We start from the raw sequence: 24,914 nt of genomic DNA, 5'->3' as shown, positions 1-24,914 counted from the left end.
CACCACAGCAAGACCTGAGTTCGACTCCATGATCTAAGTTTGCATGTCCTCCACGTGTTTGTCTGAGTTTCTTCCAGGTATTCCGACTTCCTCCCAGAGTCCAAAAATATACAGTTAGTGGTGTTCGGTTAATTGTGGATTCTAAATTGCCCATAGACATTGATGTGAGGTTTGAGTGTGAATGATTGTCTGTCTCTCTTTGTTAACCCTGTATGAGGCCGGCGCCTGTCCAGGGCTTTCCCACCTGTTGCCCTATGGTAGCTGGGATAGGCTCCAGTGCCCCCCACGACCCTGATCAGGATAAGTGGAGGTCGATGGATGGATGCATGGATGAGAAACATGAGCATGACACTAATTTAGAAAACTCTAGTTAAAAAATGCCATTTTTGTGATTATTTTGTTGATCTGCCTTATTTGAAACCAAAACACAGCACATCAGCACAAACGCCTCATACCAGCTTTGAAGCACGGTAGGGGAGGGGTGATGATTTAGGCTCGTTTTGCCATCACAGGCCTGTTCACTTTGCAGTCATTGAGTCTAACATTAAGTCCTCCTCATACTGGAGCTGAAGGTGGTTGTAAATTTGGCTTGAATACTTCTTTTGTTATATTTATCATTTTTCAGTCAACTGTTCTATTTTTATACATCTTATTGTATATATTTTTAACATTGTGTACATACAATATATCTGTAATTTTAAAACTGACTTTTTTATTGTTAATGCCTACTCAATTTCATTTCTCCTTGTTTCATTTTTTTTTATTGTCAAGAACCATCATCTAATACTGTACTATTAAAAAACAATACAAATTAAAATTTTGATTCATTTGCAAAATTAAATACGTTCTATACTTAATCTCTGTTGAAAATACTTTACCTTCTAATACAATGCTGCACTATAATTACTTCCCTAACTATGCCTGCCTGCCGTTTGTGTCGTAAAGGCTCCCAATCACTACTGAAAATGATAGCGATATAATCCACATTTTCCGACATGTTTTGGGGTCATTTAGGGGCGTTGTCATTAGGGGTGGGTTTTAATAATCGATTCATCGATTAAAATCGATTCTGGCTTGGATAACGTGATATCGATTCATTAAAATCCTGAATCGATTTTTTTATATAAATGTATTTTGCCCAAAATTCCAGAATCACAGGTGAAACGTCACAAAATTTTGACAACCACCAAACATTTAAAACAGTAAATGAGAGCAGAAACGCGGATTCTGCACAAAGACGTAAACACAAAGCACGACCCGCAGATCAGAATCAGTGAGATGTCGTCTTGCTCACCCGACGGCACGGAAACGGTCGGGGCTGAAAGCCGACAGCTCGCTGATTCTGATGTTTCGGCGGGTCTGCGCTTTGTGTTTACGCCCTTTTTGTACTGATTCTAAAGCTGTAGTTTTATCTCTCTCCAAACAATATTGACCGAACCAGCAGCAAAAGAAGATCCAAACTAAGCTTCACATAAACATCGTCATGGATTCACTCTGACTTTTGCTGTTTTGCTTCCACCACAATAAAAATCACACTTCATGCACAGCTCTCTCTCTCTCTCTCTCTGTACTTCACGAACAGTTTCCCGTCTAAAAATCTGTTTTCTGCATTATTCGCTTGCTTGTTACGCACAAGTCTACCGTTGTTTACAGCACTGTCGGCCAATGTTTTTTTTTTTTCCTTTTACTTACTTCCGAAAAGAAAACCTAATTTCTGCTGTTCAATAGGCTTCTGAACAAATTTAGACTTTTTTAAATTATTCAAAATGCAAAACGCTTAGCTGTGTCTCTAATAAAACCGCTGTAACTTCAGAGGTAATGTTCATATGTTGATTAATGGTTTTCTTTCGTTTTTGATGTACTGCAGAATATTTTTATAAAATCCAGGCCAGGAAAATCACCTTTATGTTTTTCTGTGTTTTATCTTCAGCTACTTTGACACAAAGGCATCTGCTGTGATGCTCACACCTTTGATAAAGTCTGGAAAGTGTTAGCTTCCTTTTTATAGATACAAAAATATGTAAATGTACTGATCTGAATTATAATATTTCTGACTGTCTGAGGCAAAGTTTCCCAGATTCAAATCAAATCGAATCAAATCGAATCGTGGATCAAATCGATTCAGGACCTTGTGAATCGGAATCGAATCAATTCTAGAAATCAGTGACGGCCCAGCCCTAGTTGTCATTATGATGCCCATCTCTATTTACAAGCTATTCATTTGAGAGCAACTGGAAAACAGTTACCTGGAAAGAAAGCCAATGAGAGAGAAGAGAGTGAACCAAAAATTGGACATTTGGGTGCTGGACAATAATAGCAAAAATGCTCTAAAGAGGTGAGGGAACATGTAGAACTTAATGATCATTCTTTGTAGACTTTGTATTACTATATTACACATAGTCACAGTTATGAAAAAGGCCCCATATGACTATATGACTGCTGCAACCCTAACTTGGATAAGTGTTTGAAAAACTCATTCAAACTCATCTGAAGTTTTTACTAGATACTCCTATGGTACCAGTTTGAAACCCCTACATCACCTCTTCACAAAGTTGGGTGTCCACATCTGCTCGGCTGGGTTATGACAACACACAGTTTGTAATTTTTGTTGTCAGCAAAATTAGCAGCAAAAAGACTAAAACAATCTCTCAAATTCCAAGAAAGTTGGGTTATTAGTTATCACGGTTACTCATTGCTAAGACAGCATCAGACAAAGCCTGAAATGAGGTCAAAAACCTCCCCTTTCTGTTCCTGAGTTGTGGGATAAAATAACCTCCAGAAGAGGGTTTTAGCCGGAAATTACTACATCACCACCCTTTGCCTATAAAATGTCATTATTTCATCATTTTATTCTGTTAGACAAGCCTGTGAAATTTTGTCGTATGAATTCTTGAATTATGCCCAAAAACTCATTTTTGAGAGGTCACAGTGTCTCTAAGTAGACAAGCATGCCAGATGTAATGAAATTCCCTTCAGGCATCCAAAACCATGGCAAGTACAAGAATGAGACAGTCTGCTGGACGGACAGAAAATACCTCTAATGGTTGTCACCACTGCAGAGTAATCAAATGTAATGAAGCTGCTTTAAAGGTAAAATGGTATTTTTGCTTATGTACAGTGCCTGTACACAAAACAATATTTAATCACCAAGCACCTGATTACTTCGCCAATCATAAGACCAAATAAAAGTGAGTGGTTAATAATTTGTCGGACCAATAATAAAGCTTTTTTAACATTTCACATTAGCAGCTTCTTTATTTTTCATATACCTTCATCAGATCAACACATAGTGTGTTTGACAACAGCAAACTTTTATGCTGGTAACTGATAAAACTGTAATAGGCTTCAGCTCTGCTCTTGAAAAGTGCATGGGAACCAGTCGTAAAGCAAAGTAGAGAAGCTTCAGCATGAGAACGTCTAAGTGCTTGAGTGGCTGACAAAAAACGCAGACACACACACACTTGAATGAATCCCTATCAAAGTCTGTAGTGCCTTGAAGATAGCTGTTCACACAGGCTCCCTACTGAGCTTTAAAGAAACGTCGCGTTTTGAACTGGTAAAAAGAAAAAAAAAAAACAGATGTGACAAGTAAACAAGGGCATCTAAGAAGAGTTGATGCTATAATTTATAAACCACAATTTGTGTTAAATGTTTAAAAAAAAACTAGGGGAGGTACAAAATTAAAGCTGTGTTCAGTTTTTCATTATAACCTCCTCTGTGTCGACTGTCAACAACAAATTCCACTTTGTATTCAGTCTGGCGCGCTGCAGGATGTCATGGGGTCTGAAAACTTTCTGAAGGCATTTTACTTCTACTTTTAGAAGACAGATAATCTCTATTTTAAAGTCATGAAAATTGATTTTCACTCTGAAGCTATAGAATGATCCACGTCTGGGGAGCCAACTTCAACAAAGTTAGACTAAACGTATTAAGATCAGCAACCACGAGTGGCTGCCAGAAATTAATGTAAATGAGGGGCATGCTCTTACCGAGACCTTTGCTCAATTCATATTAGGAAACAGAGCTGGTGGAGAGAAAGCTTTGCGAGAATCTTTGAATAAGGACATGGGAGCATGAAGGATGTCTACATGTTGAAGAATTGAAAATTACACCCTATGTAAAGATTAGTCTACAGTTGCACCACCAAGAATGCTAAAAAGATTCAGCTATATACAGAGCGTAAATTCTTGCTGCTATTTTTATCCTGTAAAAGGGAAGGCAAGCCATTTAAACAGAAAAATAGAATGTATGGCTGGGCATGTCGGGGTAAATGGAGTAAATTACGGTGGACAGAGGGAGATGAAAGGTGTGCGGAAAGGAGATAACATCAAGAAAAGCAGCGTGGGGGAAAGAAAACAGCCTTGTATTTTTTCTGTGTTAAACTGGGCGTGAGACCGGGAGTTAGCAGCACTGAAAAAGTGAGTTATGGTTTGTGGTTTTCACTCAGCGCTAACATCTCAGTAGAGCTCTCAATAAGGAGGAACAGACAAAATAGACCCTTCAGAATGTAAGAGGCCATGCTGGTGCCTCACAGCCGGAGAGGACAGGCAGGGAAAAAATAAAACAACTACCAAGTGGGATGTCGAGTGTGAGCTGTTAACTGAAAATCATTGTCATTGGTGACAATGGCTGTCAAACACACTCTGCCTCAATTTCCTTTTCTTATTGTTGACAGCAAACTTAAACAAATTCAATCCATCCAGCAGCAGTCCCACCACTTGTAATACTTCTGTTGTTGTACAGATAATGTAAATGAAAGTGCTTAGGTATGCTGGTGGACATTGTTTCCTTTGGGAACTGCCTAAGTCTGCCTTATGTTCCCTGATTTCATGCTAATCTGACCTAAGAGCTGCTTACTAGTTTTTTAGTTATCATATAGATAACTTCTCTTGCAAAACGAGCTGCTGCTTTAAGAAAAGTTTATATACACTGTGTGATGTGGACCTTTTACACAATGCTCTTATATTTAACATTCAGTTAAAGTAAAAAAAATAAATAAATAAATAAGAGCCTACTGGTTTATTGATGACATCCATTTTTCACTTATAAATCCAGACTCATGGCCCAGTATCTATTACAGAGGAGATTTTCAATCATCTCTGAGACATACAGTCCTCCATCCAACAACTCCATACCACAACATCAATAACACAAAAAATGAAAGCACACAGGAAGGACAAAAGTAGCAGAAGTAGCTTCAAGCACTTTCAACACTTTGTTTACCTCTAGGCTTACTGCTGGTTTGTGTAGCTTTATTATGACTTTTGTCTTCTCCACAGAAAGTAACAAAGTTAAAGAACCAACAACACCACAAACATGAACAAGAGTGGCACATATTGGCTGCTGTTCGACACACTTTTGACAAATGACACAAGGAGTAATACCGATAGGTTACAAATTCAGCACCATGCCAGGACTGTAAGCATTACGTACAATAGGTGCTGTTTTTTTTATCTTGCAATAATATAAATGCAAGTCAGAGCAAAGCCTGTGAGCTAAAGTGCTGCACATCACATGGCTCACTCGCCTCACATCATATAGGAAGGCACACCCTCCCCATTTCACGATCTGTTTAACCCTCTCAGGCTTAAATTAAACTTTTTGTTGCTAATGCACAACCAAGTCCTGCAGTGGTACTTCTGAGTAAAAAAAACTCATAAAATATCTATGTGGGACAATCAGGTTGTTAGTTTTTAACTGTTGCAAATTGGCAACGCCTGCCTTGAGAGGGTTAAACATTTTAAAACACACAGCTACAAAGTGCTTCAAAGTTTGGATAAAGCCACATTTTAAAGACGAGAAACACTCAGAGAGCGCAGCCCGCTGCCAGGGCAGCTCACTCTCTGGGACTTATTTACTTTTAAGGGACATTACTGTATTTTCCATATATTTATTTTGGGGGTTTTTTTACTTTAAGAAGTTTGTGGTGCAGTAAAAGTTAACACATTTGGGTCAACTTCAAAGAAAGGCAGATGTGAAATGCAAACATGAGATCGGAGGTCAAATGCACTTTATGCCATACTTTTAATATGTTGAAAATAAACACCAGACTTGACACGAATCTACACCTCTACAGAGTTTTATCAAAATTCAATAAAAACCTTTAAAGCTATCGTGGTTACAGACAGATTGATTCTACCAAAAACCTCGTCTGCTTGGTTCCAACATACAGACACACAGTCAAGCACACGGCCTCACATTCATTCCTACATACTCATGTCAACACAGATTAGAAACCACTGATTCAGGCGTCCTGGCTTAGGAAGGCTGTTCGCAAGTTTAAAAGCTGCAACCTCGTGGCTTCCTCCGGATTTACAATAAAGAGCGTGGAACAGTTAAAAGACCCTGATCAGATGATCCGAGAGGCCAACTGCTGGTTTGAGGTCTCAGCATGTTGGCCTTTATATTTTATTAATAACACTTTAAAATAAATTCTGAATTTCACTGGAAACCAGTGAAGGTAACCAAGAATGAAAGCACCGGCTAGGTTTTGTCATAATGTTACTTTTAGGTTTAATATTTAAATGCGATGGTGCGATATGGCAGCCTCGCTTCTGTCAGTCTTCCCCAGGGCAGCTGTGGCTACAACTGTAGCTTGCCTCCACCAGTGTGTGAATGTGAGAGTGAATGAATAGTGGCATTGTAAAGCACTTTGGGTGCCTTGAAAAGCGCTATATAAATCCAACCCATTATTATTATTTCACTGAAATGCATTTTGAGTGGCCAGAATACATCATGGAAATATACATGGTTTATATACTTTTTAAAAAGGTAAAGAATTTGTGTATTTACCACAACCCAAAAGGTCAAATGTAAAAGTATTTTTAAATACCCTCTGCTGCCTTTACTTAGTTACACCCATCAGGGCCATTAAAGTTTAATGTCTCTGTATCTTATCTAGTAGTGTGCCTGTTTGGCCTGATAATGAGTTTATACTGGCTGTATCATAGCAATTTATAATTTGCTCTGATATAACTCAATAGTCTGCAGTGTTGCTTACTATTAGTGTTCATTATTCAGATTAATAACCTCCATCCATCCATCCATTCGCTTCCGCTTATCCTTTTCAGGGTCGCGGGGGGCGCTGGAGCCTATCCCAGCTGTCATAGGGCGAGAGGCGGGGTACACCCTGGACAGGTCGCCAGTCTGTCGCAGGGCCAACACACAGGGACAGACAACCATTCGCACTCACATTCACTCGCACATTCACACCTAGTGGTAATTTGGATTATCCAATTAACCTATCCCCACAAGTTGCATGTCTTTGGACGGTGGGAGGAAGCCAGAGTACCCGGAGGGAACCCACGCAAACACAGGGAGAACATGCAAACTCCACACAGAAAGATCCCGGCCTGATGGTGGAATTGAACTCAGGACCTTCTTGCTGTGTGGCAACAGTGCTAACCACCGTGCCACCGTCCTGCCACTGAATAATAACCTTTTCCCTTTATTTTTGAAACATAGTTTTGCTATCCTTCACCTTGATTTACCCAAGACGTCCCATTTTTTCTTCTGATATCAAGCAACATCTTGTTTCCTTGCAGGAGAAAGATTATAATCAGACACTCAAGAAACACCTTGCACGTTACCTGTATTCAGCATAATACTGAGTATTTAGTGCTTTGCTTCTTGGCTCTTTTTTCTTTTTGCGGGGCTGGAGAAAAGTGTGCTATAAGAACATAGAGCTGAAAACTGCAGGAATAAAATATACTAGGGGAACAAAGCTGCACCAGCTGAAATCTGGGAAAAAAGAAAAGAAAAGCTGTAGTGAAGGAACATAAAACTGAGGGAAAATTGGTAGAGTGAATTTAGAACAGAGCAGCGCATACAAGCACACACACACAGAGCTGCAGGCGGCAGTACAATGCAGCCTTGTTACATACACCTTCAGTACAGCCAGTGTTCAGGGCAATTATCCAGGGAGCAGCCACACCTAAGCCCACAAGTCGATCACAGAGCTAGAGTTGGGCAAACATCACCAACTGTGACTATTAAAGAAAGTGCTCAGCACCTCCTCTCCCAAACACATTTTCACAGCTCCAGTCGGAGCTAGGTGCCATGTGCGCCGTAAAGCAGTGAGGGAAATGCAGACAGCGAGAAATGTCAGATTGAAAATTCTAAATGGAGAGAGCAGCTTTGGTCTTGGACACTTTTTGCAGGCTAAACGTAAACAGTGGGGTGGCAGCTGCCAACTGTCCAGAGCCATCAGTTCATCAGTTTAGCCATGCTGGAGCTGATGGAATGTGTGAGGACACATTGGGGAAAGGAAGCTGCTTCCTTCGTTTAATCGTGTGCACATCCTGGAATATGTTATGGTAGTCTGACTGACTGTCACTGTGAGATGGGTAAAAGCAGGAGATTCCATGAGCAGCAGTCAGCTGCATAAAGAATGTAAGCATAACTTTTTTTTTTCCTTTTTTCTAAAAGGGAAAAAGTGCCCAAAACATGCCGATAGATTTACTGATTGCTCAGTGTAATTTACTGAGGTTCTGTTTAATATGTGTATGTTTGTTCTAAAGTTTGTCTTATCTCTTGTTTTTGTTACCACATTTACAAACTTGAATTATGCATTTTGGCAATCAGCCTGATGTGATTCATATTATACTCATTATTTTTCATTAACACTGAAAAAAAAACGCACCCTCACTGGCCACTTTGTTACGTACTCCAGTTCGACTGCTCATTGAAGCAAACACCTAATCAGCCAATCACATGGCAGCAACTCAGTCATTTAGGCATCTTGACATGGTCAAGATGACCTATGAAGGTCTAAATCAGGGGTCTCGAACTCCAGGCCTCGAGGGCAGGTTTTAGATGTGTCCTTGATCCAACAGAGCTGATTTAAATGGCTAAATTACCTCCTCAACATGTCTTGAAGTTCTCCAGAGGCCTGGTAATGAACTAATCATTTGAATCAGGTGTGTTGACCCAGGGTGAGATCTAAAATCTGCAGGACACCGGCCCTCGAGGCCTGGAGTTCGAGACCCCTGGTCTAAATCAAGCGTCAGAATGAGGAAGAAAGGTGGTGAAAAGGTGGTACGATTGTTCATGCCAGGTGGGCTCATCTGATTGTTTCATAAACGACATACCTTCTTAGATTTTCTCACACAATCTCTGTAGAGTGAATGATCGGAAAAAGAGAAAATATCCAGTGAGCTGCGACAGAAGCTACAATTCAAACAAGCTCACAGAAGTTGCATCTCAACATCTACAGCATTCAGATGGTAGGGTCAGAATTTGGCATAAACCATGTAAGAGCATGGATCTATCCTGCTTTGTATCAACTGTTTAGGCTGGTGGTCGTGTAATGATGTGGGGAACAATGTATTGGCACACTTTAAGTCGTTTAGTACCAACTGAGCATCGTTTAAACGCCACAGCTTATCTAAGCACTATTGCTGACCATCTCCATCCCTTTATGACCACAGTGTACCATCATGGATAGCTGCTTCCAGCAGGATATGTCAAAGCTCAAATCATCTCAAACTGGTTTCATGAACATGAAAATGAATTCACTGTAGTCAAATGGCCTCCGCAGTCACCAGATTTCAGTCCAATAGACCTTTGAGATGTGTACAGGAGAGTGTCAACCTGGTACTGGAAACAAGTATCTAATTAAGTGGGTAGTGAGTGCAGTGTTTGCATTTTGGATTTAAGTTAGGTGCTGGAATGATTATCAGAAGAGGACAGGACAAAAGCATCACATTAGGTTCTTCACAATATTGTCAGGGACGGCTATGTGGCAGCAGAGTAGGACCAAAATGCAGGACTTGAAAATGAAGCTGTTGAACAAGGCTTCGTGTGATCTGTGTTTTGGCGAAGGAATTGGCTGGAAAGATTCAGCACATTCACGGGGCTTCATCACACCGTCACTAGTGCTAAACTTACATTAACAAAACACAACATACGAAAATAACTCAGGTGAGGAAAAACCAGGAACTAGACTATAAGAAGGAAACTGAACACAACAAAGAACAGAGGGAGACTCAGACAATATGACACACCAAGTAATTAAGGGGGTGGGAAACACCAGGGAGCACAGCTGAACAGAATCTGACTGACGAAACAAGAAGAAGCCAAACAGAACATAGAAGATACTATTGAGACAGAGGTAGTACAAAAAATGAAAACTAAATATCACATACCCTAATGTTTCCACAGACTGGAAAAAAAGGGAAACTCAGTCATGAGGAAATAATATTCTACTGAAAGGATGAGATATAGAGCTAGAACATAAATCATATCTCTAAACCCAAAGGAAAAAAATCGTGAGCTCACAGAAAGCTTGACCATGGCAGATACAGCCATGCTTTAGGTCAGCTTGTGCTGCTTTTGAATAGCATTATGCTGCATTTTGTGTTTCTAATATTCCATCCTTGACATTTATATCAGTTGTCAGTTATATCAGGAGAAATAACTGAAAAGCCAGTCAATGTCAACAAACTGCAGCCTCCGAGCATGCGCACAGTATGCATGAACACTTTGGTCAATTCATTTTGAATATGATAGCCTTCGTAAAGGTAACATTGCTGTTTACAGAGGTGCACCTACTGGAATAACTGGCAGCTGCATGGGTGCATATTACAGTGTTTAATCTGTTTTGTTTTTTTTTTTAAAGATGTGGGCAGTAGTTTAAAGGTCTGCGTAACACTAACTAGCAACTCCAAAAGGAAGAAAATGACCTTCAGATCCCTGTTTGTTTAGCACAGCAGCTCTATAAAGAGTGGGAGTTTTTTCTAGCACAGATTTTTCCTATTTAAAAGTCCTATAGCTGCATTGGATTGTGGTCACAACAACAGTGTGGCATCTGTTTGTGCGCATACAACTGGTTTTCTCACTCTATAATAATGTTTATTTACATGTGTGACTTTTTGGCACACATGTAAATATGGTAAATATGTTTTTTTTCCAACAGTAAGAATAACACAAGATGGGCCCAGAGGTAAAAGATTATCTCCTGTTTTAGACCAGATTTCCAGAAGCAATTTAACTCAATCTCAGTTGAGATTAATGTTTAATGTGCCACATGAATACTGGGGCAGCTTCATATGGGAGGATTTAAGACCTCTGCTAACCTAACATAAGGGTTGTATTGTATGGCAGAGAATTCCTCTGCACTTTGCCAGACCAGCCACAACTTTGAGAAGTTAGCGAGGCCTTAAGTTCCTCTAACCCCACATGGAGAAAAAAAGGAAAACTAATGGGAGGGGATAGCTTCAGGAATGGTTGGTATTTCGAAATGTTGTTCTTCTCCACAAGTTTATTTTTGTCTCTTTCATCGAGACCCAGGAAACCCTTTCTCTGCCAATCAGAGAGCTCCATCCCCAAACATCCCCAGATATCCACAGTCACAACATACAGGACAGCTAGTATGGACAGTGGCTCACAAGTATTAAAAACAGACAGGCCAGTGTTAGAAAGAGTTTTTTTTTTTTTCCCTTATTGGTGATGAGTGAGCTCAAGTATGATTAATCTAATCCCACCTTTAAGTAAACGGAGTGCAACGTTCATTAAACAATTCGCACAAGATAAACGGCACCAGGATACGGTTATCACCTCTAAGTAGACAACCTCAGCCCATGAAAGCTTTATATTTATCAACGTTAAATCTCTGTAACAAGGTCACTGACATCTCTGTTGGAGCTAGAAAATCGACGGAACATAGAAAGTAGCAGAGAAGAGGAGAAGTTAGAAGTAAGAGCCTAATAGTTATGACAAGAAAAGTGACTTACCGCTCACTTCTCTCACGGCTGTCTCTCTTCTTTACTCAGTCTATGACAAAACTTCGAAATCGGTCCCTTAACCGCACTCGGTCTCGCCCTCTCTCCCTCTCCCTCTTTACATGGACGCACATGTGACAGCCGCCGAGCAGCGAAATGGCGACATCTAGTGTTCACTAGCGCTACAGCACTGAAAATCAATAATCATCTTTTGTGGAGCGGAGCGCCCCCTGACAATTTCCACAGGTTATTTATGGGCTAATTTAGTCTGACACAGTGGGTGATTTCAAAGAAGCATCCGATGAATACAAATAACTACATAAAGTAAAGACATTTTTTTGTCCACGCACAAACATATTGATGGTTTCCAAGCTAATACTTGATTTTAAAAAAACAACAACTAACACTGATATTTCCATCACATACCTGCAAAACACTGATTTTCAGAGCTCACAGTGTTTTGATAAATATATATTTGTCCAGCAAATCAAAAGAAATGTAAAGAGTCTGTGCCTTGCAATACATTTTCAGCATAACTATGTCTGCTAACTATTTAACCGTTTCTCAAGCTTGGCAGTAATTTCCCATTAAAATTCATCCATACTTAAATAAAAATGTCAGATGTCACATTTCAAAATATCTAGCAGTTATGCTGACATTTCACTAGTGACGCCAGTAATAAGGACACAGAAGGGAGGTTTTTGGCTCAACATCACTGACTTCCAAGGTGTAGAAGAGCTGGGGTGTAAAGAGGCCGAAGCTCTGGTAAAATAAAGAACAGTAATTAATGAAGCTGTTTTTACACTACCAGTGTCCCTGATGCTAGAAGAGAGGTCATAAGGACACATCACCAGGAAACCTTGAATAAATTTTGCTCTATTCCCATGTGAACTTTGACCTCCTGGTGGCAAAAGTCAGAAGATCTCCAACATCAGTAGGAGTCAACCTGTACAGACCATCTGCACCACAGGCTCCAAGTGCTCAGCACTATCAGCAGACCGAAGGCTACTCCACCTGTGGGGTTCAAATATTTGATGTACTTTTTCTTTTCTAAAGTGCTGACAAATTGAATGATGGCAGCACAAGCTGAATGACATGGTTGAGAGATTGTGATTAAGTGTGCTGAAAGCTTAAAAATGCTCAAACAAAACTAGAAAACATGCTGTCTGCTCTTGTGGAAAAAGTGTTGTATATTTCAAAGTCAAGTATGTAAGATGCCCTCAAATACTGATGGGATCCATTTTTGATGAGTACGATGAGTAGATTTTGCTACACTTTAAGAAATTGGACACGTGTTCTCAGTAGATCTCACACACAGTGTAGATGAAAAATTTGCATGCAAGCTCTATAAAGATTGATCCTTTATTCCTTCAGCCCTGCAGTCATTGGAAAAAGAAAGCTTTCACAGAACTCTATGCAGCCTTATGAAACTAAGTACACACCATGATTCAGTAGCTTGCAAAACCACCTTTAGTGGCAATAGCTTGAAGTAACCATTTTTTCTATGACTTCATCAGTCTCTCTCATTGCTGTGAAGAAAATTTGGCCCAGTCTTCTTTGCAGTGTAGGGAGTTCTAGACTTTGACTGGGCCATTGCAAAATGTTTCTTTTTTAGACATTCTGCTATACTTTGGTATACAGATAAATTCAGGGTTGACTCAATAATTGCAAAGTGTTCATATCCTCTAAGAAGCCCAAACCATCACCCCTCCACCGTTGTGGTTTTTGCCTACATGCTGTGTTTGTTTTGCGTCAGATGTGCCACTGTGCATTATGGCCAAACATCTCCACTTTCATCTCGTCTGTCCAAAGCACATTTTTCCAGAAGAGTTGGGGTTTGGCTCAGATGCATCTTTGCAAACAGAAGGTGTGCTGCCATGTTCTTCTTAGAGAGAATAAGCTTTGTCCTGGTAGCCTTTCCAAACAAACCATACATGTTTGGCTTTCCTCCAATCATATTGTCATGAAAGTTAATGTTTAACATGCAAACTGAGGCCTTTAAAAGTCTATATAAAGTCCAGTGAATACATTTTTTCTTTTCAACATGAATGTATGTCCAGCAAGGACTTTACCGGAGGTAAAACACAAAAGTTACATCCTAAATGAAAAAATGTAAACTTTATTTGCCCTTGGGGTAGCCATTGTTCAATAAATATGCTCAATGTATTTTATTTGTGGTTTGTGGTTTGATATCACATGTCAACTGTGAGGTACCCCAGAATATAAATCTTCCAGTCAAGCAGCCCTACAGGCTATTAAATATAAGCGACAATATTATTGCTCTGCTAGAACCTGGGGATTGACGTGCTACTTTTGAATACAGACAGATTTGCTGAAAGGCAGGAAGGGTAATCACACCAAATGTAATGGTTTCTAAAATGAAATTGTTCCCATATTACTGCAAATCAGACTGAGATACAGGTGGCTGTTACTGGAGGGCTCAAAGATTTGTCAGCAACAGGTGGCCCAGCGGAGTTACAGAAGTAATCAAGCAATCAAAATCACATAAGGCCATGGCATATTGTTAAAGTGCAGAGCAGACTCTCTTGCCATATAGTGTAATTAAATATTCAGAAGGTTAGACTTTTCATCTAATATTCCATAATTCACACAGTAGTTTAAATGTTACTGCACAGTGGGTAAAAAGTTCAAGTCTGTAAGTGAATTTTTTCAATACGCTTTATTGCACCAAAGTACTATAAAGCCGCAAATAAATGAATAACGATTTAGAATATGGGAACCCGTAGAAACGGTTATGCTAGCTATTTATAAGTCCCCCATAACTGTGCATCATCTTATATGCTCCTTATAATGCAAAATAGAGAGGATTAATATGTGTTGTCCTAAAGAAACTCTCTGGATGTACAGATACATCCAGATACAAAGTGAATAGCAAGTCTCAACAATACTTCCACCAGTCATTTGACCGGTATGAATCTGTAGACATACCTATGTGGAATGAAACTTAAAGCGACCGTTTTTATTGCTGGGAAGATTTTTTATAAGAAACAAAGTTGATAAAAAAAACAAAAAAAAAAAACAAAACCAAAACCTCAAAAATGAAAACTAGAAGCTAACAACTAAGAAACACAAGGAAAACAAACCAGAACAGGAACTTTGAACTAGAATTAAGCCAGGACCACGAAGGGTGAAAACACAGCACGGAGAGAAACAACTACAACTAACAGAGAGAAACACAGTGTTTAAATACACAAGCAGGACAACAAGAGGATGGGGAACAGGCGGTAACACAGCTGGGACAAATCAGACCTAAAGAGACAAGGGGAAGCACAACCAGACACACTGCATACAGGACAGGGCCTATCAAAATAAAACAGGAAACACACGACAGGCGCTGACGAGACACTGAACAGAGGGAACACGGAGCACAGGGACAGGAGTAACAAATTACGACATGAGACACGACTGACTGGTGCAGCAAGAAAATAAACATGAAGACAGAACTAAACCTATACTAACTAAACCTACATGAGGGGCAAAGGAACAAAACCCAAGAACTATAAATCACAAAGCAAAGAAGAATTAGAGAAATACAGAACTATAAGCCAAAAGACTAGTAATGATAAACCATGATGAACTCAAATATTAATAATAACACAGAACACAATACAGTGGGTCACCGACCCAGGACTGTGAGAATATTCTTTTAATCATTGGTATGGGAGCAAAAACACCAAAAAGAAATACAACACAAGGTATAGAATTTCTTCAACAATGGTGGAGGTAGTCATAGATTTTAAATAAACAAAAGTACTAATATTGCTACACAAAAATACAACATCACAAGATGATGTTGTGCATTAAAGTGTAATTAAGTAAGTTTATGGAGATTAAATAAATAGCTATCAAAAGTACACACTGGTCTGAAAACAGGCTCCTATATTTGGGAGGTTGTTTTTTTTTTAACTTTACCACAGGTCGAGCCAGTGCAACAGATTGCGAAAGATATAAGAAGTATCTGAGCTCTCCACCACTGAATGAGAAGTATTTTTTTATATTTGGTGTTGTTGTTCAGCACTTTGGTCAGCCTTGTTGTTTTTAAAAGTACTTTATAAATAAAGCACTGGTATAGTATAGTAAGTAAGGAATAATATAATGAATTGCCCGACTGGTTTCCATTTTTAAAATAAACTGTAGACAGACGTTATAAGTGAACTTTTTTTCTGCGCACTTCCTCTAACAGGTCTCTGCGCGCCCCGGATGACGCCTTCCTCTTTTACGCCGCGCGCTCCCGTCCTCTTACGCTGGGCGCTGTGACATTCCTCCCGGTCTCACGTGTTTTGTGTGTATAAAAGGGTCCCAGTCTCGCCTCATTATGTCTAGCGGGTCACCAGACAAACGGCGAAAGATGGAGTCGGCGCTGAACCAGCTGAAGAAGCACACTGTGGTGGTGGCAGACACGGGAGACTTCAACGGTAAAACCCGTTTTATCCCATGCTAACGTTAGCTGGTTAGCATGCTAACTAAGTGACAAGGAAGGATCCAGCGTTGAAGTGAATGACCGCGGCGGTGTCGATGTCATGAAGTGGGTGTGAGCATCGAAGTGACTGTGTTTAGTTAGCCAGCTAATGTTAGCTATATAACTGTTTCATGTCAGTTGGAAATTAGTTTTCCGGTTAACTACTGAAGTAGATGATCCTATTACTGGTTATTAACGTTACTTAACAGTATCTACGTACTATTAGCTGCACTAGCAAACAATGCAAACTGAATAATAGCACACCTCTCTTTTAGTCTAATAAAAATGTTGTTATCTTTATATAATAGAGTATGTGTGCGGTGTGAGCGCAAAATTGATTAGGCAAACCAAAGTTGCAGACTACTGTGTGCACACTGCCTGTGTAAGTGGTTGTAAAATCAGACTATCCTTCCTCGTTTGTCCAGTTCTTGTAACAGAGGTAAAGCTCATGTTTCTCAATAGGTCAGAATGAGGAACAGGGCTGGAAAAATATTAGATTTACACTGTGATGCAAAACCAGATGGTTCGTCGTGCACCGCCTGCGCAGTCAGGATGACACGACAGAACTGGACTCATGTTGCCAGGCATGACTCTGGAAAGCTGATACTCCCAGATCCGTATACTTTTTATTTCTTTAGCCTTTTGCTGAACTATAAACTTAGTTTATTGCCTGTAATTTAAACAAATATGTTTGTGAATGCCTCCATAATAAGAATGGGCATAACAAAAATGCTGTGCAATACAGTCCAGTCCATTTATGTTAAAATTAGAGTTTTACCAAAAATTGGTCTGTGGTGAGAACATTAAGAAGGCTTTGGCTTTAAGTATATATTAATCTGATTATCACCAGTTATTCATAGTTGTCTGTACTTTTAGATTTAATTGTACTTGGTGAAGTATGTTTTTTTTCCTAGTACAGTTTGCAGATGCTTTACAGCAGGAGTGTCACGTTTCACTGGTCTGTTGAGGCGACAGTTGTGATTTGATGCTATTTAAGTGAAATTGAATCGAAATGGTCTGACCCACTTTAAGATCAAAGTAGGCTGTATGTGGCCCATGCTATGAAATGGGTTTGACATCCCTGCTTTACAGGAAGAATAATGTAACCCAGCAGTTTGTACTAGCAGGAGTAAAAAAGTTGAAGAGCAAGAATTTTCCAGAAAGAAGCAGATACTTTTTGTGATCAGCTGTCTCTGTCACTCAATGCTGATATACACATGTTAATCTTAACTGCTTTGAATACCTCTGTCACTACCACCATCAATAAAAAAAACAAAGATGTTTTGCAGAGGGTTGCGATAAGAGAAGTGGTCAGTCGAGATTTGCCCAACAGCTCATCTGTCTTTTATGAAATGCATTTCTCGTCTTTCACCTGTTGCAAGTTTAGACATGCGTGTTGCAAGACCAGGTCAAGCAGAAACATGTTTGCTTTCACATGAAGACATGGTGAAACACAGTTAACCAACACAGTTTTGCTTAATTTAATGAAGTGAGGGGATAAAAAGTTCTCAGCAGTGGACTAAAAGTTAGTGGAGGTTGCTCTTATGAAATTTGGCTACTTAACTAATTAGCCGGCTTGAATATTGACGTTTTAAAGGAAAACGTGCATTTTGTTAGGGTTTCTTATTGAACAAAGACTCAAAAGTTTACATAAGAAATATGTGATTTGTCTACCAGGATCAATACAGACTTTGAGTTGACATTGAGATCAAGGCAGTAATGTTTATGTATTTGCAGGTAGGTTATGGATATATGTTTAGTATACAAACGTGTCTTTATGCACACAACGTTTTAACTGACCAGTCAAATTAAACTCATTCACTGATTTAAAACAATGTTTTTATTTTCTTATGCTGTGGGTAATTAGATGTGATCTCCTGTGCTTTTAAATGTCCCTCACCTACCAAGTCATGCAAGTGCCATCATCAGTTTATTTGTAGGAAATCTGAAGTATAGTGTGTGTAAATGTAATTACACTGGCACATATACACAGTCTTGTTTATGATCAAATTTATGTCGAAACTTCACTGTATTTTACCTGCTTAAACACCTTTGGCAGTGGAAGTTTTTTGGATTCCTTTTTTTTTTTTTTTTTTTTTTTTTTTTTTTTTTTTTTATGTCAAACCTTAAGTATTGGGTATGTTGTCATAATCAGCAGTACTTGAGCAGTTGATGACGAGTGTCCAGTTCAGACCTGCTGACCTGTAGAAGGAGGGGGTTGAGAGATAACGTGCAACAGGACAGACACAGCCTTTGTTCTGTGGATGAAGAGTTGGCAGCTCTGACTGAACCATGCTGCTACTATTCAGTGCTGACATAAAACCCCTGTGGTGTGTGAAAAGGCCCCACCACTCATGCATTTCAAATAAAATTTCTGTCCTGTGAACTGCAACAGGTTGTTTTCTTTAAGGCCTGTAGACTGGGGCATACATTTATTATATACCTTGTGAGTTAATGTTTTGCATCAAAGACATTAGGTTCTTTTAATTTAACTTTTTTGGAATTGTAGTAAGTTGATGTTGAATATTAATTATTAGATTAGGTTTGCACAACAGCCCTGCAGTATATTGGTAACCTGTCCAGGGTGTACTCTGCTTGGCCTGGTACAATTTAATAAAGTCTTATTCAATGTAGAATATAAAAATAACAAAAATCAGTTTTCTCTTTTTTTTTCTTTTTGGAGACTGTACATGTTTGCACAGTAGATGGCACCATCTTCTACCTGCAGGTAGCAGTATGTTGATTCAGCATGAGTGAGTTATTTTCTTGTTCTGTCAGTTCTTTTAGTCCTCTTTAACACTGATATGAATTTTAGTTGAAAATAAGGAAGATCTAAACTAGTTGTTTAGTGGGATAACCAGTCTTAACTGTGCTATTGACACACACGAATACACGTGTCCTTGTTGCAATACACTGTGTCTTTGTTGGCAGGTCCTAGCTGTTACTCCTGATGGCCTAGCTTGGAAGTTAAAATGTAAATTTGTATGGCAGGTTTGGGTATTTTTAATGTAGATCTGATGTGTGGAAAGGCTGGTGTTTATATAAGGTAATACATTTATTATTAAGCACAGCAGCCAAGAGTTTCTTGTCCTTCTGTTTTGCCCCATATGATCCTGAGAACATTTCCAGGTAAAATGTTTCCATAGGCCTTTAGTTTTAATTATACGTTGTAAGCTAAGGTGGTGGAATATTTAAAATTATGTTTTTTGCTTCATGTAGTATTTAGCAAACTTTATTACCATTAGATATGTATTGGCCATCAGTGGTACAGTTTGCAGGTAAGTTGGTGGATACTTTCAGTTGCATCATTATTTCCCCAGGGGTCGCCACAGTAGATGGATCCACATGTTGATTTCGAACAGATTTAAAAAACAAACAAACAAACACAAAATGAAAACACCACATGCTCTTCCTGACACAACTTTGATTTATCGAGGTTTGGGACCAACACCAGTACAGTAGGTTGTGCTCTCCATCCTCAGGCTATATTTTTGGGTCACCTTCTGACCTCAAACCAGGGCTCTTTCATGTGTTAGATGAATGTGTTAACCACTGTACCACAAAGGCATTGCTTTTAGTCACTCAGCAGCAGTCTTTAAAGGGCTACCAATTAGCATAGCATTATTTCAGAAGGGGCTGCGTCTGAAACACCATCCCCCCCTGTGGTCAATGCTGTGTTTGTTTTGTTATGTTTCATCTGTAATTTATTATTGCAGATTAAACATATTTAAACACATGGTTGGTACTTCTCTGTACTCCTGCTTTAATCTAGCCTGGCTAACGGGGTGTTTATGTGACTGAACTGTTTTGATCTGTGTTCCAATACGGCAGCCATTGATGAATACAAGCCTCAAGATGCAACCACCAACCCATCTCTTATCCTGGCTGCTGCTAAGATGCCAGCCTACCAGCAGCTAGTGGATCAGGCCATCAAGTATGGCATGGCCAAGGGCGGGTAAGTACAGTGCACAAATGGGTCAAACACACTGTGGCTAAACTGTCCTTTAGTTAAATAGATGTTGGACTACACTGGGGGATATTTTGTGCCTCTTAGATGTCTGCACATTACACAGCTCGTCTGTGGAAGCTCTCAGGACATTCCTTAATTTACAGCAGTGAATCCAATAAAATGTGCATCTTTTCTGCTTAAACCTGATATCTGATGGATTTTTTTTTTTCTTTAATATGTTGTCGATTCATGTGGCATGGAGTTTAATTAGACATTACACACCTTAGTATTTAAAAACACCTTTCGTGCCTCTTGGAAAATATGATGGGTGATAGGAAGCGCGTTTGTCTTGTTTTCCCAAAGCTACATGGTAAACTGAAACACTGTGTGAACAGAACATGTTAAAGAGATAGTAAACACCTAGACCAGTAGTTTATGATTTTACTAATGTGGACTTCTCAGCCATTGTGTAATGTGTTCTAAAATTAAACAATTTGAAGAAATGTTGATTGGTTTTCTGACTTGTTGTCATTGTAACTGAAACGTGGAGATGGTCAGCCTTTTTGTCTCTGTCTCCATTAAGATCCGAAGAGGAGCAGGTAGCAAACACCATGGACAAGCTGTTTGTGAGTTTTGGGCTTGAGATCCTCAAGAAGGTCCCAGGCAGAGTCTCAACTGAAGTGGATGCCAGGTACATGCAAACCTATAACAAAGTGCTATTAATGACACAAGATGTGAAATGTTTACTGGCTTGAGCTTTTCAAATCTACACAGTAGACAAAGAGAAACTTTAAGCAATGAGGCAAATTTCAGAGGAGTTTCAGATAAGATGCCATTCTTGCACAAAAAACCTTTTATTAGAGGGCAGCACATAAGTGTTTCCTAATATATTAGTGTCATTCAGAGCATTAGGGAACATTTAAGAGCCTGAAATTTGAGATTTTTAACCACTTGTTTTTTTTAACCAGCAGCTAAGTTGTGTTATTGATAATAAACAACTGGTAGAAGCTAATTAACTTTCTCTGAGAAATACAAATTGATTTAGCAAACTCTTATCATTTATGTGTTCTCTGTAAAACCAATGGGGGGAAAAAGTACCTGAATGATTGAGCTACAGAATATGGCATTTATAGCAATCTCTTAAAAGCTGTTTAGCATTTAACTTGTTGTCACAGGAAACACAGTCGCAAAACAAATAAAGCAAAGAATACTTGCTCTTAGATTTTAAAATGCCAAACAGCTGTGTTGGTTCTCATTTATGTCACAGGCTGTCTTTTGACAAAGATGAAATGGTTGCAAAAGCCCTGAAGCTCATTGCGCTTTATGAAGAGGCAGGCATTAGCAAGGAACGCGTACTCATCAAGCTGTCATCAACATGGGAAGGAATCCAAGCTGGGAAGTGAGTATGAAGTGTGCTATACTCTCGGATGCTGCACTTGCGTATGTGTGAGTGAGTGTATTTCATTTTGAAAGCATAAAGTCTTCTAGAGAAGGAGCAGCTTTTTTTTTTTTTTTTTTTCAGTCCTATTACTGATAAAGAGACCCCAACATATATGAGCCCTTTAACTGACCTCAGATTAAGCACTGCTTTCCAATATTTGTTAAATGAATTATAGCAAACATGTAATGGAACATCAAAACACGTTCGCATAAAATCACAGCCGGTGTATTTCACTGGTTAGTCACGTCTGTGTTTACTTCTCCCCACAAACAGGGGCACATGCAGCATGAGTGCAATAACAGCTACTCAACAAGTGTGAAACCCAGCAAACAAACCACTATTTGCTGTTAAATCATCACATTTTGTTGTAAACCAGTGTAAAAAAGAACATGATGTAGCTTTTTACCCTGACAACATGGCTGCTCATATCTGGTGCGACAGTACCCACAGGCTAGAAAACAAAGTGAAAGAAAGAAACCCCTCAGAAGTCAGTGGGCTAAAGAACAACATGTTAGTGTTTTCATGATGAGCTTGAGCTTGGCCCTTTGAGATGATGTTTGAAACGGGAGCTGGTATAACATTGTGTGTAACTTATTTCTGTTATTAATGTGTTCTAAATAAATGTTTTTGTTTGTTTTGCTTGTTTGTTCAGGGAGCTTGAGGAGAAGCATGGTGTTCACTGCAACATGACGCTGCTGTTCTCTTTCGCTCAAGCCGTAGCCTGTGCCGAAGCAAAGGTAACACTTATATCGCCCTTCGTTGGACGCATCCTTGACTGGTATAAGGAGAATACAGATCGCAAAAGCTACGAGCCACATGAAGATCCAGGTAAAAACACTGCAGTTATCAGACGATATTGTCAATCACCAGTTTATTTGATACACATGGCTAAAACGGACTTGCAGTAAATCTTGTGTTTTACTTTATCCATTGACTGTATCATTCTGTGGTTGCTTGTGTTAGAAACGCAACAGCATCACAAAGCTATTCAGTGAAAAGAAATGTTTAATCACAACTCTGCTCGTCAGATGAGAACGGTTTGATTTGTGGATGGGTGTGCATCATATCCCTTTTTTCTGCATTATTGTATTCTCACAGTTTAAAAACAGAGCTAATAGAGATAATTTGTTTAAAAAGAGGTGTAATTAAAATAAATGAAACTTCATCGAAGCTTCTGCAAGTGGATTACAAATTACTGAAGAAAATGGTCAGAGACACAGCAGCTCACTTATAATGCATGTGTTCAGTGTTGCTTTAGCTTTGTGGCAGTGCCAGATGATATGCAGTTAGGGAAAAGCATTTATACAGGCTTTAGTAAGTTGATGAGACATCGATTAAATTATAACTTCTACAGTGACACTGTGTGACAGCTTACCTGTCTGAGGTAAAGAATGTGATTTGATGTTTGGATCGATCACCTCTGGGATAATTAATTAATGTAATTACAGTTTCTGATGTTGCAGGTGTATTGCGTGGCAGTATTGTGTAATATAATAATGAGTCAGCCATGTAGCTGAAAATTGGATTGATTGACACCATTACCTTAAAAATCAAACTGCTACAACAGTTGTATCTTGATCAATTGGTGACCTCTTCTTCTTTGGTTGTGTATTTCTTCTTCTCAGGTGTGGTGAGTGTGACCAAGATTTACAACTACTACAAGAAGTTTGGCTATAGCACTGTTGTGATGGGGGCCTCCTTTAGAAACACAGGGGAAGTGAAAGCCCTCGCAGGCTGTGACCTGCTCACAATCTCCCCCGGTCTGCTGGCAGAGCTCAGCCAGGATCACAGTGCTGTCACGGAGATGCTCAGTGTGGAGAAAGGTAGTGCTCTCTGACTTTAAAAAGATGCAGAATATTGCTCTCTGAAGTATTTTTGCCAGTTTTGTGTTAATTATGTTAGGGTGGATTAAAAAATGAGAACTTGGTCTACCCTAGATATTGTGGTTTGAAGCTTTTAACTGGATTTTACCAAAAACATATTTTCATTTAGTTTTAAAATCATTTCTGGCTAGAGTACATTCTGTGCTACTGATGAGAACAATGTGGTTCTCACACCTGTTTAATTTACATGTAACAACAAAAACGTGTGTGCAAGACATTTCCTTGTCAACAGAAAGGGCGTTTGCTCTAAACTAAACTCTAGTACCACAGTCACCTTATCTAAAAACTAAACAGACCTAAAAATGCACTTTGGGTTTTTTTTGGACCAGTCACAAGTCTGCCACACATCCCATCTTTTCTGGAGAGTTTCACCTAACCATTTAAAACAGATTAAAAGATCAGAAGCACAAGCTTTCTATTGCTCTGTACAAGTAGGACTTGTTTAATTATCTTCTGGTTTATGTTTCCCCAAAACCTAGGGACACTTTCCCTAATGCAGAGAAGAGTATTCTAGATGCATCAGGACAGCTTTTGATTGAAATCTGTAAGCAGCCTTTCTCTGCTGCCACATTGAACCTGATGTTTTTGATTTTTGCAGCCAAGGCCTGTGATCTGGAGAAGGTCCACCTGGATGAGAAGACTTTCCGCTGGGAGCACAACGAGGACCGCATGGGTGTGGAGAAACTGTCTGACGGCATCCGCAAGTTTGCTGCTGACGCCGTGAAGCTGGAGACCATGATCAAAGTAAGATTGTTTGATTAAACAAATAAATATTACACATTCATTATGCTGTCTGCCTAAGCTATCTCCAAGTTATCCTTTTTCTTGATTTTATTTATTTATTTATTTATTTTTCCTCTCTGAAGGAGAAAATTCTGAGTGTGAAGAACGGGCAGTAATTGAAACACATGTGGTGTGTCATGCCCTGTGACAAGAGGTATGAGGAATTGGGGACCAAGGCAGTTAAGAAGGTTAACTCCTTCTTAAAAGATCCAAAGCAACGGTGGGCCTTCCCCTCCTCATCTGATCAAACTCCAGAGATCCTTCTCCCAAATGAAAACCTTTCCTCTCGTGGGCTGGTACTGACCAACAAGCTTGTTTATAAAATTGTCTGATTATTAACAGAAATTTTTACCTGAAAGGAAAAATAAACAGCTTCATTGAAAAGATGTTATGAGGCTTAACCAAGTCTCTGTGAATGATGTCATGTGACTACTAGAAGGGAACATGGATGCTTTTTTTTTTTGTTTGTTTGTTTTTTGGCAAGACAGGACCATAGTTTTGGCACTAACTTTATTTTTTATTTTTTTGCCCTTGACCATGTAACAATTACATTTCTACCAATCATTCCTCCTAATGTTTGATCTTTCAATAAAAAAAGCATCTCAGTCTTCAGAGTTGTGTTATTTTGTGTGTTTGTTGTGTTATTTTTTTATTTTTG

General features: G+C 39.2%; 2 protein-coding genes across 2 annotated transcripts in view; one reads left to right on the top strand and one right to left on the bottom strand.

Annotated features, from left to right (window-relative positions):
- tspan4a (tetraspanin 4a) overlaps positions 1-11,813 on the bottom strand; it is a 185,536-nt gene extending 173,723 nt beyond the window's left edge. Inside the window, exon 1 of the mRNA XM_085275350.1 lies at positions 11,733-11,813. The gene's annotated coding sequence lies outside the window, so the exon portion shown is untranslated. The remainder of the gene's footprint in view (positions 1-11,732) is intronic.
- A 4,154-nt stretch (positions 11,814-15,967) lies between these two features.
- On the top strand, positions 15,968-24,868 carry taldo1 (transaldolase 1). The gene is made up of 8 exons (XM_085275306.1): positions 15,968-16,156; positions 20,032-20,155; positions 20,733-20,840; positions 21,417-21,548; positions 22,243-22,418; positions 23,216-23,413; positions 24,072-24,217; positions 24,340-24,868. Exons 1-8 carry the CDS (start codon positions 16,057-16,059, stop codon positions 24,370-24,372), a joined length of 1,017 nt encoding a protein of 338 aa, XP_085131432.1. The 5' UTR covers positions 15,968-16,056; the 3' UTR covers positions 24,373-24,868.
- The last annotated feature ends 46 nt before the right edge of the window (positions 24,869-24,914 follow it).

This window comes from Mchenga conophoros, linkage group LG1 (assembly GCF_057382185.1).
Source record: "Mchenga conophoros isolate Kocher_MC1m ecotype Shallow Benthic linkage group LG1, M_conophoros_male_GT1.1, whole genome shotgun sequence".
Taxonomy (NCBI): Eukaryota; Metazoa; Chordata; class Actinopteri; order Cichliformes; family Cichlidae; genus Mchenga; species Mchenga conophoros.
This window is presented reverse-complemented; position numbering and strand designations above follow the sequence as displayed.

What these genes read in the sequence shown, in the direction of transcription:
- taldo1 (XM_085275306.1), top strand. Translation starts at nt 16,057, where the DNA reads ATGTCTAGCGGGTCACCAGACAAACGGCGAAAGATGGAGTCGGCGCTG. An exon ending in TCAACTGAAGTGGATGCCAG is followed by an intron (nt 20,841 to 21,416) that starts GTACATGCAAAC and finishes TTTATGTCACAG; the next exon opens with GCTGTCTTTTGACAAAGATG. An exon ending in AGCTGGAGACCATGATCAAA is followed by an intron (nt 24,218 to 24,339) that starts GTAAGATTGTTT and finishes TCCTCTCTGAAG; the next exon opens with GAGAAAATTCTGAGTGTGAA.